The sequence below is a fragment of the Haemaphysalis longicornis genome, unplaced genomic scaffold (genome assembly GCF_048455015.1).
Source record: "Haemaphysalis longicornis isolate Haplotype H1 unplaced genomic scaffold, Haemaphysalis longicornis Haplotype H1 scaffold_3, whole genome shotgun sequence".
Taxonomy (NCBI): Eukaryota; Metazoa; Arthropoda; class Arachnida; order Ixodida; family Ixodidae; genus Haemaphysalis; species Haemaphysalis longicornis.
In genome coordinates this window covers 224,306,009-224,320,016 of record NW_027526335.1, presented here as the reverse complement: position 1 = coordinate 224,320,016, position 14,008 = coordinate 224,306,009, and the positions used below count along the sequence as shown (strand labels likewise).

Sequence of the window (14,008 nt, the reverse complement as noted above, 5' to 3'; positions counted from 1 at the left end):
TCGACCCAGTGCTTCACTTGGGGCTTCGCTTCTCTTGTGGTACATTCTGTACTAGCCCTGTCCGGAGCCTTTATGCAGAGTCCGACAAACGCTGCTTAGCGTACCAGCGAACTTATGTTGACCTCCTATATGCCTCTAAAATCTCATCAATGGATGACCATCTCTTTAAACCGGTTTTTAAGGATACGTCCACAACTTAACTGTTTTTCAACCGCCCATCAATTTCTGTTCCCTTCTCGCGGAGAGTGAGGGACCGGGTGACTACTCATTAGGTCTCTTTAGATACATTCAAATCATCTCACACTGATAGCACCATGGCATCCTCGCCCTGTATCACGTGACTTGTCTTTCTCACAATACAATAAAAACAGGACACCAAGAATTTGGATTTTTGTGCATTTCATGTATCTGCAAGAAAACACAGGGCTGCAGAGTTTTTCAGTGGCGCGTCTAAAACTTTCACTGCGGTGTCCTGTGCTGCGCGTGGACCCAATTTTTAAGCAGGTAGAACCATGAATGTAAAGAGGAGCATTTTTATGGCAGAAGCATGTGGCATTTTTTTGGTTGTAGGTCGCATAGTTCAACATCACATTCCCAAGTCCAGATTCGTTGAGCGTCTTCCGTACATTGTAATCCGCAAAGTCATCGAAAAACCATGTCAATGTTGTGGTGAAGTTAATTAATGCTGGCGTATTCTTCAAACCTTAAGGTGACTGTGTGTTGTGTGCCAGGTGACTCTGGCATCGGCGGAAATGAACTGACGGATGAAATAGCCGCCAGTGCTACACTTCGAAGCACAGTAAACGTAAAAACACTACCTTACATGAACCTCAAGCCACACACTATATAACTTCGTAAAACATACCAAGCAGACTGGAGCGAACAGACAGGCAACAAATTACACGTAATAAAACCACACTTGATGCAATAAACTACTAACTCACATAACAGACACATTCAAGTTAAGCATTTGACTCGGTCAAAACCTCAGCAGTCATTCAGGCATTCGGAACCAGGGTGTAGGCGATCATTATATAAAAATACTAGAGGATATTTACAATGGGTCCACAGCTACCATCATCCTCCATAAGGAGAGCAGTGAAATCCCTATAAGGAAGGGCGTCAGACAAGCAGACACAATGTCTCCAATGTTATTCACAGCATATTTACAAGAAGTATTCAGTACATTGGATTGGGAACAGGTGGGAGTAAGGGTTAATGGAGAATACCTTTGCTAAGTAACTCGGGGGACGAATTTCAAAGCATGCTTACCGCACTGGACAAACAGAGTAGAACCGTGGGCCCGGAAATTTCTTCTTTCTTCTTTATTACATGGCGAAAAAATAGGAGACGTTGATGCCTAATATGAGCGCTGGCTACTCCTTTTCGCGTAAGATACTGTTCTTAGAAGACATTTTAAAAGTCTCAAACTCGCTGCCCAGTTCGGTGAAGGTGAGCTCTTCCGAGGAGTTCTTGCAAGGTTCATGGAGTGAAGTAGAGCGCACACAATACACTGCAAACACAAATTTGTTCTCGGTGTCCCTTAACTGATGTCAGTGATAATGCTAGTCACTTGATGTGGGTCAAAGGAAATTCACATAAAACAACAGATCACAAATCACATAGAAAATTACAAACAAATGACACACTAGAGAAGTGATGATATACAGTGCAGAATGGAGGAAGGAAAACGTGCACAACAACAAACGCCATAAAACGTAATGTGGCTGTGCTTGTAGACTCTAAGGGGCGTTAATATCGAAGCTAGAATTACATTTCAATCTAATCAAATCCTAATAAAGCAGTCTCTAGAAATAGTTTAAGTGCATAAAACGAACGCCGTCGCTGACTCTGTGTTCACCATGGTACGAAAACTTTGGGTAGGTTAAACGGCCTATTGTCTGGAGACATGAGCACACTTTTGAAGTGCCTCGTTGCATCGTCATGTCTGGGACATTCTAAAATTACATGATGAATCGTTTCATTAGAATGACCACATAAACATGTTGCACTCTGAACTTTGCCGATTTTGTCGAGAAAATGCTTTGTGTAAGAAGTGCCAACCCGCAGGCGGTGTATAAGCGTCTCTAAGCCTCTGGATGTAGGTATTGGAATTTGGAATCGCAATAAGGGATCAACCTCGAAGAGCAGGCTGCTTTGTGACCGTTCGTCAAACCATGTGGTATGGCAAAGGCTGCCGAAGCTCTCGTTAGAATAAGTCGCAAGTCTGAAATGTAGGGGGGCAATATGTCAGTGTTTGCAAACTGGTGCGCTTGGCGAGCAGCCACATCTGCCGCTGCATTGCCGGAAATATTGCAGTGGCCAGGAATCCACTGAAACACAATATTGCGCACCTGAGAGGCTCTAGTGAATGCTTTCAAAGTTCATATAGTAATGAATCATTGAAAGCATTGCTAGTGTGTTTCATATATGCTAGTGCTGCTTGAGAGTCAGAAAGAATCAACCAATTTTGGGGGACTGCCACACTGTAGATAAACCGCAGGGCCAACAGAACAGCGTAAAGTTCTGCCGTAGTTGAAGAAGTGTATTGGGATAGTCTAATTTTGTGTTCGTAATGCAGGCTCGGTATTACAAATGCAGACGAAGAGGAGGTATCTAGGCAAGACCCATCTGTCTACACATGTGTGAAGCCAGGGTTGGGCATATATATTTGACAAAGAGACAGTTGCTGCGCGGCGACAGCAGGTAAATCCCCTTTTCGGAATAGACCCTCCACAGACAACTGAATAGCAGTACTTGAAAGAAGCCATGGAGGATACGCAGCAGGGTTACCTGGCCAAACGTCGTAAATAGGTAACATGCTTTTATTTGCATCAAGCGTCCTGTGCATCTTAGAGCCTTTCCTTTCTAAAAGGCCTTCTTTAAGATGATGGCGGGAATTCTGGGTTGATATTTGAAAAAAAAATGCCGACACGTTTTTACAGTTCGCATCACTGGAAAAGGAGGCGGATGAGCTTCAGCAATTACAAGAGGACTTGACGATGGTCTACGAACGCGTAAACAAATGCGCAGACTCCTGGCCAACAGCCTTTGAAGTCTTTCCTCAGTGGTGTTGGAGAGCCCGTTCAAAATTGGCGCTGAATACGCAATTCTTTGCCTAATTAATGCAGAGTGAACCTGTAGTAGGGATGATGTATGTCCACCCCATGATGTCCCCGTAAGCCTACAAAGAATATTAATAACTGCATTGACATTTCCTTCAAGCACCTTGATGTGTGCAGCCCGCGAAAGTTTTTGATCTAATGTGACGCCCAGGAACCGATGTTTTTTTACGATTTTAATTGGTTGAACTTCAAGGGAGAGGATGAAAGTTTTTAGTTGCTTTCTCATGAAACGGCAACACGGCTGTTTCTGCATAAGGTAACGTGATCCCACACTCTTCTAGGAAGTTTCGCACGCTAGTTAAACCTTCCTGTAAGATGGATTGAAAGACGATAGCATTCGGACCCGACTCCCATATGCAGACATTGTCGGCGTAAATGGAATGCTGCAAGCCTGGTGGCAATATGCGTGGTAAGTTGACCATGACACAATTAAATAGGAAAGGACTAAGGACACTACCCTGTGGTACTCCCTGTGAAGGAACGTGCTCGGCACTACGACCATTAGATGTTTCCATAAAAACGCTTCGGTTGGTAAGGAATTCTTGTATCCATCTCAGTTCTCGCCCATGTATGCCCATTTGCGACATACTTTGCAGGATACGAATGTGACTGGCTGTGCCAAACGCGCGCTTTATATCCAAAAAAAACCGCAATTGTTATGTTCCCACGACTGTGCTCATGCTCGACCCATGTCACAATGTCAAGTACTGCGTCAATTGAGGAACGCTTCCTTCGAAATCACGACATGCATTCAGGGAACACTTGTGTCACATCACACCACCATTGAAGCCTTGCCGCAATCATGTTCTCCCTAAGTTTGCACAAGCAGCTTGTCAGGCTTGCTGGACGGAAAGACTCCAGCGACAGTGCTGTCTTGCCGGGCTTATGAATTGCATTGAGACGCGCAATCTTCCAAGATTCCGGAACAGCCTCCTGACTCCACAATGGGTTAAATAAAGCTAGCAGGGAGGACGTACCCCTTGGGCCAAAATTCCTGAGCATGGCATACGTAATGCCATCGGGGCCGGGAGCCGTTTTGTCGGGGCAGGAAGCAAGTGCTCTTTGTAATTCAGTGATCATAAAAGGACAATCAAGTTCCGGATGCTGGAGCTGGAGCTTCTGATACACTTCGTCTTTTGCAAACTGGACTAGGGCTCTATATTCCAGAGAGTTTGTCTCGACACCTGGTTGAATTACCATTTTACAAAATTCATCTCCTACAGTTCTCCCCGGCTGCCCGCGGGCCACAGAAAGAGTGCTGAAAGGGTAATTCTGGGCTACTGACCCACAGAAGGACCTTATAACTGACCACATTTTATGACAGGGGGTCATTGGTGATAACGAGCTACAGAAATCACGCCGCCGTTTTCTTCCTAACACTTGAAGTTGACTCCGTTTAACTGAGTGAATTTTTTGACACTGGTAGTATGCCTCGAGGCTCCCACTTCGGCAATAATGTCGCTCGGCTCGCCTCTTAAGAGCACGCAGACGCTCATATTGACTGTCAACAGCAGCGTAATGGTCTGGAACGGTGACTGCACGTGCGCACGTCTTGAAGGTGTTATGTACGAAGTGTGTGAAATTTTCAATGTCCACATGTGCACCAATATTCGCTGATATGTTGCGACGGAACAGCTGCCAGTTCGTGAACTTGGCGTACCTCTTAGGCGCATTTGTGCACAGCTTAATATGCTTTACTAGAATAGGGAAATGATCACTTCCACGAGTGTCAGCATCTATTGTCCAGCTGATTCCGTTCAAGATGTCCTGGGAGCACAGTTATATCAATAGAGCTCGAGTACCGAAATTCACGAATAAATGCCGGGGACCCATCATTTACAACTGTCAAATTACATCTGTCGCCAGCACACTCAATGACATATCCGCGGACATCGCAGTGATCACTTCCACAGATTGGATTGTGAGCATTTAAATCTCCGCATATTATTGCATTATTCGTTTGTAACTGAAATATGCGAGTCAATGTATCCACAGTAACACGGCAGGCGCCCTGGAGGTATAAACTTATAACAGTGATAGAAATGCTACCGAAAGATACCTTACAGGCAACATATTCGACAACATCTGAGTTGCTGATTTCAAGCACTTAATAGTCCTTTCGAACCCACAACATTGCTCTGCCCACTCCTCCAGGTCGCGAAGGTTTGTAAATTACATAATTTGCTAATCGAAAGGTGCTCGTTACGGCAGGCTCTTGAATACAAATAATAGGGAAATTGAACTGAGCAACTAATTTTCGGAAATCATCACATTTTGTTCGCAAACTGTTCGCATTCCACTGAAATATAATGGTGTTCTTGTACCAGTTATTCATTGCCACAATTTCGAGGTACCAGGGTATGCAGTGAATACAGTACAGGTTCCATGGGAAGGAGCACTTTTACCTCGGGTACGTTCCTTGTTTCTGGAACTGCTTGCACGATGGCTCGAACGGCGGGGAAAAGCATTTGGAAGATCAATTGATCCACTTAAACGGCGTTGGTATTAGTGGATACCGACTTGGGCATTGCTCCAACCTGAGACTTTGGGGAGATGTCTGCTGGTGGGAGCACTTTCACAGAATCCTGGAGTATCGCTGAGTTGCGGGAGGCCCTCTGATTTTCTAAACACTGGAGATGTGCGTTCTGAAGTGCAGACACGTAGCGTTTGTTTTCTGTAGGTTGGCTGTCATCTGTGGCTCGTGGAGGGGAAAGTTGCACATGGTTAACTACTTCAGGATGGGGAAATGGCATCTGGAAACGCGATCTTGGTCCATTAAGAAGCTCCTCTTTACGAATTTGTGAAGCCTGTTTATACTGAGGACAACCAGAAAACGAAGCAGCGTGATCTCCTCCACAATTATCACAGTGAGGCTGTCGGAGCAGATTACATTGTTTGTGGTCGTGATCTTGCGCAAAGACTTTGCATCGACGCGTTTGGCGACAATTTCTAGCCATATGGCCAAATCTCTGACAATTATAACAGCGCACTGCTGGTCCAAAGTATTCCTCCGAAAGGGTGACTTTTAAAGCCCAGGAATATCCTCTCTGGCATGGGTTGATCAGAACGGAACTGTATCACTGTTGTAGCTGAACGCGGGTCAATGGAACCATCCTCTTTCCGCCAAAACCGCTGTTGTCGACGAGCAGACAGAACACCGAAACCTTTCAAGTAGTCGAGAAGCTGATTATCGTTGTATTGTGGTGGTACGAAACGTATTTTCCCGACATAAGAGGTGTAAGACTCAGGAATCGATGTCTTCACACGTAGTCCTACTACAGAGGTTAATGACAGCAAGCGTTTTGCAGAAGACATAGATGCCACAGTGACTTAAAATGAGCCATCCTTATTAACTCTAAATGATTGGACCTTCTTCTTTGCAGTAGAAACGATCTCAGAAGCAACGGATTAGGGTTGACATGCCAAAAAGTTAGAGTCGTATTCAACGGCCTAAACAACAGCGGAATGCCTTGTAGCCTCTGTTTCTTATAAGTTAGAAAAGTGAAGGGAGTATTAACAGCGTCAATTTCTTCATTTACTTCTCAAACGTGAGGTGTGAGGTGCCATATTTTAGAGAACCATCCTTTCCTTCTAAGCGTGGTTTCATCGAGCTTGCGATATCGTCAGGCATGTCTTGCAAATACTTATTTGAAGAACGAAATGCAAACGCCGATAGTGTTATGGCATGACTGAATTGTTCCTTTGCATAAGTCTCTTCATGGGATTTACGAGTGGCACTCACACGTTTGCAGTGCTGTCTCCGAGCGTAAGGCTCACGCCAATGATCTTGGTTGACCACCGCCGTGGCGAAGGAAATGCAAGGTTTTGAAGCCTCTCATCGGCTTTTTCCTGGTTTCCCATAGTGATACAGGATCTCTTGCTTTGCAGTGCACGTAGAACATTTATGAAGACGTGGAATGTTGTTCAAAACCAGGAAAAATAACACAGGGCAAGGTAATAGCTACGGCCGCACCTTCATCTTGCCTGAAAATTAATATGCAGAAAACTAAAGTAATGATAAATAACCTCGCGACAGCACAGCGGTTTGAGATGGGTGGCGAGGCAGTGGAAGTGGTAAGCGAATATTTCTACTGAGGCCAAGTTGTGATCCCGGATCCCGACCATCAGGCGGAGATGATTAGAACGGTAAGAACTGGCTGGAGTGCATTCGGCAGGCATTCTCAGATAATAAATCGCAGCCTCCCATTGTCCCTGAAGAAGAAAGTGTATGAGAGCTGCATCTTACTGGTACTCGCCTACGGGGCAGAATCTTGGAGGCTCACTAAGAGGGCTCACCCTAAATTGAGGACGACTCAGCGAGCGATGGAACGAAAGATGATAGGTGTAACAATAAGGGACAACAAGAGACCGGAGTGGGTAAGAGAACAAACGCGTGTTAAGGACGTATTAGTAGAAACTAAAAAGAAATGCACGTGGGCATTGCATGTAATGCGAAGGCAAGATCATTAACAGTAACAGAGTGCATCCCTAGATAAGGCAAGCGTGGAAGGGGGCGGCAGAACGTTGGATGGGCAGATGAGATCAAGAAGTTTGTGGGTATAAATTTTGCGCAGTTAGCACAGGACCGGGATAATTGCAGATAAATGGGAGTGGCCTTTGCCCTGCAGTTGGCGTAGTCAGGTTGGTGATGATGATGATATTGATTATTCTGATGACGACGATGATGATTATGATGATGTTTCTGTCAGAGGTTCACTTCCTTCAGCTCATCTCATACCACACATAGTTTTAGCCCCGGTCCTATACCTTTTAACCACTTTTAACCACATCTTTTAACCACTCTTGGTCCTCATCCTAGCCCTGTACACCAGCCGTCCTCATCGTCTTTAATTGATTTTATTCGTGTTCACTACCCAATTTTATTAGTCCCCTGTTCATCAAAACTCTTGCTTGGTGCTCTTTGCCCTAGTTGGCCTTGCTCCATCGACATCCAAACATCATCATCATCATAATCACCATCATCATCATTATTATTATGGGGACCAGCCATGAAAAGTATTGCAAACTTTCTCTTTGCCACATTTATACTATTCGCGTGCCCCCAAAGCCTAATTTATGGTTTGCAGCTCTTTCAAAGTGGACAAAAAGGGCGAGAAACAACTATGTCTCGACGCCACTTATACACTTTTGAACATATGTGCGAGTATAAATTCCCGGTGTAACATCAACCTAAGTGTCTGCGGTGTATGACAACAAAGAGCAAAAACACTGAAACAAAATCACCCATCGCTTGCAGTGTATGGTCATCTGACTACATTTGTATCACCTCGCAGTTCCCTTTCATTCGCTAAACTTTACTCCTTGCTTGTTAGCACTTATACAAGCGTCCATGGTTTCTTCAGACACGGTAAAAGTATTTATCAACAGCGAAGCTTTCCTGGCGCTGGCCTTGACGAGAGTCTCTGCTGTTATTATGTCATGCTCTCCCTGGAGCTGGTCTCCGCCGCGCAAAAACCGGTCCCCCGTACCTGTGCGAAAATTCATAAAAATAGAGGGGTCCTAGGGCTTTCATATTTTGATGGAAGACGGCTTAAATTCACCCTAAATTCCCAGCTATACTTTCGGGTTTAGAGGTGAAGCCGACTTCATGGCGATCTATGTAAGCTTGGTCTTCGTAAGATAGCTTTCCCACATCGAGGTTGCACAGTGAAGCACGACAACCTACGGAAGGAGTATGGATGCAGAAAACGTCTGTAATTGTTGTTTTACCGGAAGTATCCAGAAACAAATTATTTGACGATTCGCCGCAAAGACCACTTTCACATCATGCACGAGAGAAGCCGAAGCTAAAGGGAATCTTCGTAAAGACAGCCCATAAGTCCGCTTTTTCAGTAGATATCACACTGGGTAGGACTGGGTTTTCCTTTTTTATTTTCCCGACTTTTTTGTTCCTCGCAGTAAGTGTTCTGGCTTGAAGTACAGGGATTCATGCACTCCGTAGCTTTCTTGTCGTGCTGCGTGTCTAGTGAGTGCAAGTTTCTTATCAGTATGTATCACGATCTAGAAGAACGTCTAGCGCCATTGAGAATCTATGTGCGGGTGGCAGCGTAATTTCTCAGCCGATTGCCCCTGCTCCGCTTGCAGGGCCTTGGACCTGGACGGCACCTCTACGGGCGAGCACGGCATCGGAATAGGGAAGCGCAACCTACTGGTACGAGAGCTTGGCGAGAGCGGCGTCAACCTCATGCGCTCCTTAAAGACTGCCGTCGATCCCAAAGGCATCATGAACCCCGGAAAAGTGTTCGTCTAGTCGCTGGCCTGCGCTGGCGTGAGAGGGGGCTCGGACTCGCAGCTGCCCCCGAAGGCTGCCCGGAGGGCCCTCCTGCCCACCTCCTTGCACGCACCCCCCACGACGCCGGTTTCACCTGTTCAAGAAACGAACGATTTTACTCTTTAGATGAGTATTGACGCTTTGCGAGAATCAAAATTGCGAAACGTACTACCGTGAGTGGCCCCTTCGCTCATTTTCGACAGTGTTGTTTTCGTTCGCACTGCGACCGCATTGCGGCCGCGTTTAACGATACGAATGAGGTTTCGGCTGGGAGAGGAGTCAGTTTGAGACGTCCCGCCCTTCCTCCTCGATCCCGAAACGTTGTGCCTGTTTACAGGCGCGTAGTGAAACCTTGCGTATGAAATAATGCCTAGCAGAAGCCACCGTTTAGTCTGATGCGTATGTGGCATAGCGTGCGCAATTATTGCAGCCACGCTCATTCCTACCTCCTGTACAAAAGAGACGACGAACAAATATATCAATAAAGAATCTGCATGTTTCCACTCTGGTTTGCAACGAAGTGGTTTGCCAGAGTCTGCATGTTTGCAACGAAATGGTCTGTTTTGACCTCGGAAGAAGGCCACTCGTGCAAGGCGGGATATCTCGGCGCGAATTGAGTGTGGTTTTTCTCCTGCTTCGTACAAATGAGAGCTGGGAACGCTGTTTTAAGCATAAGCCGACACTTATGAATGCCTCAATAAATTACGTATACGGCTATTATCAAAAATGTGCCAGCTATTTTCGAGATATTGTACATGCCACCACAAGGAATGGATTGGTACTCGTGACAATAGCCTGACGATAGGGTTATTTGTCACAAACGGATGGTCAACTTGATTTAACTTTGCCCAAGAATTGCCTTGGATCTCGGCAGGTTTTTTAAAGGGCGAGACCCTTCACCGTCTCGACCTGAGTAATGAACGTTTAATGAGCAGGCAAAGAGCAGGAGTAAGGATGACGTGGTAAGCCTCCAAAGTGCAGGAGGCCGCGAGCCCGCCCCGATTCATGTGTCAACTCGACCGGAGCTTGCTGCCGCTTAAATTCCAAGCTAGTCAGCGCAAACTCCCACTGCTGCGGTGATGGGTTGGTAACTGGTTTAGGCTGTCTATCATCATGGTGCAAAGTGGTGCAGTGAGAGGAACTTTGCAAGTGCGGCAGCCATGTTGCGTAATGGCGTGGGAGAGAGCAGTGGGTTTGAAGTACCGGTCTGCATCCGGCGCCAGATGTCAGCTTGTCTGCCGGCGCCTGCAGCTTGTCGGTTACTGTGGATAGCGGGGCGTGGTAGATCAATCTCTCCGGAATAGTTAGCCGGATAGGGTGGAATTGCAGGTGGGCATAAAGACGGCAATACCTGGAAGTGAAGATCGCGGGCGGTTGCGGGAGCTGCAAGACCCGATTGGCCCGGGGTCCTGGCGATGTTGTTTTTACGGTCTTAGGGCAAGGTTTGACACAGATAGACCATTTTAATGAGCGCTACAGTTGGATTGGAGCCCCAGTAGGGTACCGCGTGTTGCCCCGGCCCCCCGGTCACAGAAGGGACTGGTCCTGCTGAGGAGTAAGTATTGCGCGCGAGTTGAGTGGCGGCAGTTTAAAATGAGCTGCCCTTCGCGTGGAGCGGGATCACTAGTATTCTTACCCCGGTCTTTCCTCCACTCGAGTCTCCAGTGGAGGAGGTCCTTGAACTCGCTTTCCCCATGCATAAGCATTGCGGAATCGCCCCGTTAGCCGAGTGGAGGGAGCAAACGGAGTGGAGGAGGGACTCGGAATACGGCCCTTAGAGTCGTGACAGTTGTGATGTGGGCTGACTGGAGATCGTTACTTGGGGCTGCTGGACGGCCGCAGGTGCGGGCTTTTGGGACAACCAGGGCATATTTAGAAGGGTTCGTACCCCATGTTTGAAGGTAGGACATTGTGATATGAGCAATGACTGGGCGTTGCGCTGTAGATGCCAGCGTCGCTGAGGGTCCAATTGCACCTCTGAGCCAAGTGAGGTACACTGTAGGTCTGCGGTGCAGCCAGGCCATTTTGCGGTCTGCGGCTGCAAGACCTGTGCAGCCGTGCTCGCCCCATGCTTCGAGCTCCCTCCTACCAGTGCGCTTCTCTGCGTGTGCTAAGCTGCCTGGACGGCCGGAATGGAGAAGCTTTTCGAGCAGCTTGTACCTTGGTGGCCAAAGCGCTCCCAAAAGAGCGACAATAGAAGGAGGAGACCCCGGCGCTAACTCGCCACTACTGCAGCTTTAATGAAAAGACGTACAAATAGCGTATTTCCACGATTGTAACCCGCAGGTAAGGTTACGTAGGTAAAATCGAAAAAGTAATTTTTTGCCGATTCTACCGCGCAGATGTACGAGACATGACGCCATGTGCCCGGCAACGGTCGTTCATTTAATTTAAAATAGATTGCTCTTCATAAAGTTACTTGTCCACCTTGTGCCAGCGTTAGAACTGGAGCAGGGAACTTTGCAAGTGTTGCGATTCTAAGTGCCTGGGTTTCATAGGTTCTTTCACTGCCAATTTATGAACTCCGTTTAGGAGCCTTCGACTTCTCAAAAACATCCGTGCTCAGGGCATAAAATATGGTTTGCTTTGTTTACATCGTAGGGCTTGATTGCTGGGTAGTTTGTTCATGACGTACGAAGGAATAAGTTTGAGCAAAAGACGAGGACGAATAGAGGACAAGACGAGCGCAACTTCCAACTTTGTTTTGCGTGAAATACAGCCCACATATATACCTCCCACCGGTGTTACCCTCTTTCCTATCAGCAGCCGAACAACCCAATTCGCCATAACAAAAATCACATGTCAAATAAAACAAACAAAAAAATTTGATAAAGCGCGGTAACCAAACAGTTTGGACCAGTTAATAGATACTACTTAGGCTGTGTACATGTTTTCCACAATTAACACGTGTCGCACTTGAAATGAAAGATGAACCGCATAGAGAGATTTTGCAAGCGATTTGGGGAGCCACGCGACTAGCGATAAACTACTTTTCGCCGCGGACCAAATCGCTCATCTAATCGCTCGGTTCTGGGTCGCCAGAAAAGTTGCGGGTCATGTTATCGTAACCATTATCATAACCATTAGCTGATAACAAGACTGATATTCAACGGCTCTTAAATATTAGCGGCAAGGAAGCCACCGACCTCAGTTTAAATTTTAGAGCTGAAAGATTGAGTACAATGGTTTGCAATGACACTACCACTGACGCAGTGTCTATGCAACATGGCGAATTACCGGGAGTGAACGAATATAAATATTTGGAAGTGTGGATAAACGAAGGGGATAACTACTTAAGAACTCACGAGGAGCAACTTAAGGGTAAGGGAAAGCGAAACGCAGCTATAATGAAGCATAGACCCCTGTGGGGGTATAACAAATATGAAGTAGTGAGAGGAATGTGGAAAGGAGTAATGGTTCCGAATCTCACATTTGCGAATGCAGTGCTCTGCTTAAAGTCAGACGTTCTAGCAGGCCTTGAAGTGAACCAGAGAACAGTAGGCCGTTTGTCCTTAGGCGCGCATGGAAAAACAACAAACGAAACAGTGCAGGGAGATATGGGCTGGGCGCCGTTTGGAGTTCGAGAAGCGCAGAGTAAAATATGCTTTGAGAGAAGTTCGAGGCAAGTGGATCAACGTAGGTGGACAGCTAAGGTGTTTAGGTACCTATACTTGAAAAGCGTGGACACGCAGTGGTTAAGAAAGACTAGAAGGCTAACGATGAAATACGGAAAGAACAGTGGAGAATCCAAAACAGCCAAGGTAACCAAAAAAGAGGCAAGGCAGACAGAAACTGATAAATGTAAAGAAAAAATGGAAGCTGAAACGTCGTTGGAGGTGTACAGGGCTGAGAATTTTGACATCAGAGCGGAAAATTTCGACGATAATTCCCGGGGCAGTGCTTTGCTTTTTGAGGATAGAGCAGGTTGCTTGCGAACTGAGAGCTTTCTGAGAAGTACTCACAAAATGATGGGGTATGCGTGGTCTTCGGAAGACAAACCAACTATGCGGCACATGACGATAGAATGCGAGGGTATCCATCCAAATCTACAGGAGGGTAATATTCGGCTTCCAGAAGCGCTAGGATTTAAGTGTATCACAGAGGAAGTTAACTTCAAGGCTGTCGAGGGGACGAAAAGAAGATTAGAATTCTGGTGGACGAAAAGTAGAGAGGGGAATATTGCCTAGGACGGTTGCCACCTGGAGCAGGAAAAAAAGTATTTTTTGCCGAATAAGTATTTTCTGCCTGCCCTAAGCAGACCCAGTATTAAAGCAATAGAGTAAAACATAGGTATTTTAGTCCTCTTTGGTGAGATGACACATCAACACCCCGCTACAAAGCGGAAACGATTAGCAATCATCATCATCATCAAAGTCGCTCACCTCCCGGAAGTGGCCTCAGTGACTAGCCCATAGGAGAGCCGTAAGGGGCGCATCTTCCGGCCAAGGGAAAGAACGAAACGTACGACGCTCTGCTTGCCGAAATACGCGTTTATTTCTCATTTTTGTGACCCATGCGCTCATAAAAAAACCTTAATGCCGTCTGTACTTCGATAATCGTATTGGTCGCTGTGCGGCAATATTGGGATCGC

At 46.4% G+C, this 14,008-nt stretch overlaps 1 protein-coding gene across 2 annotated transcripts in view; it reads left to right on the top strand.

Moving 5' to 3' along the window:
- The window catches only part of LOC144176015 (putative D-lactate dehydrogenase, mitochondrial), a 149,952-nt gene extending 140,046 nt beyond the window's left edge, over positions 1-9,906 (top strand). For both annotated transcript variants that reach the window (XM_077705118.1, XM_077705119.1), the window contains exon 7: positions 9,231-9,906. In XM_077705118.1, the coding sequence (XP_077561244.1) occupies positions 9,231-9,396 (166 nt within the window). In that variant the 3' untranslated portion in view covers positions 9,397-9,906. The remainder of the gene's footprint in view (positions 1-9,230) is intronic.
- The last annotated feature ends 4,102 nt before the right edge of the window (positions 9,907-14,008 follow it).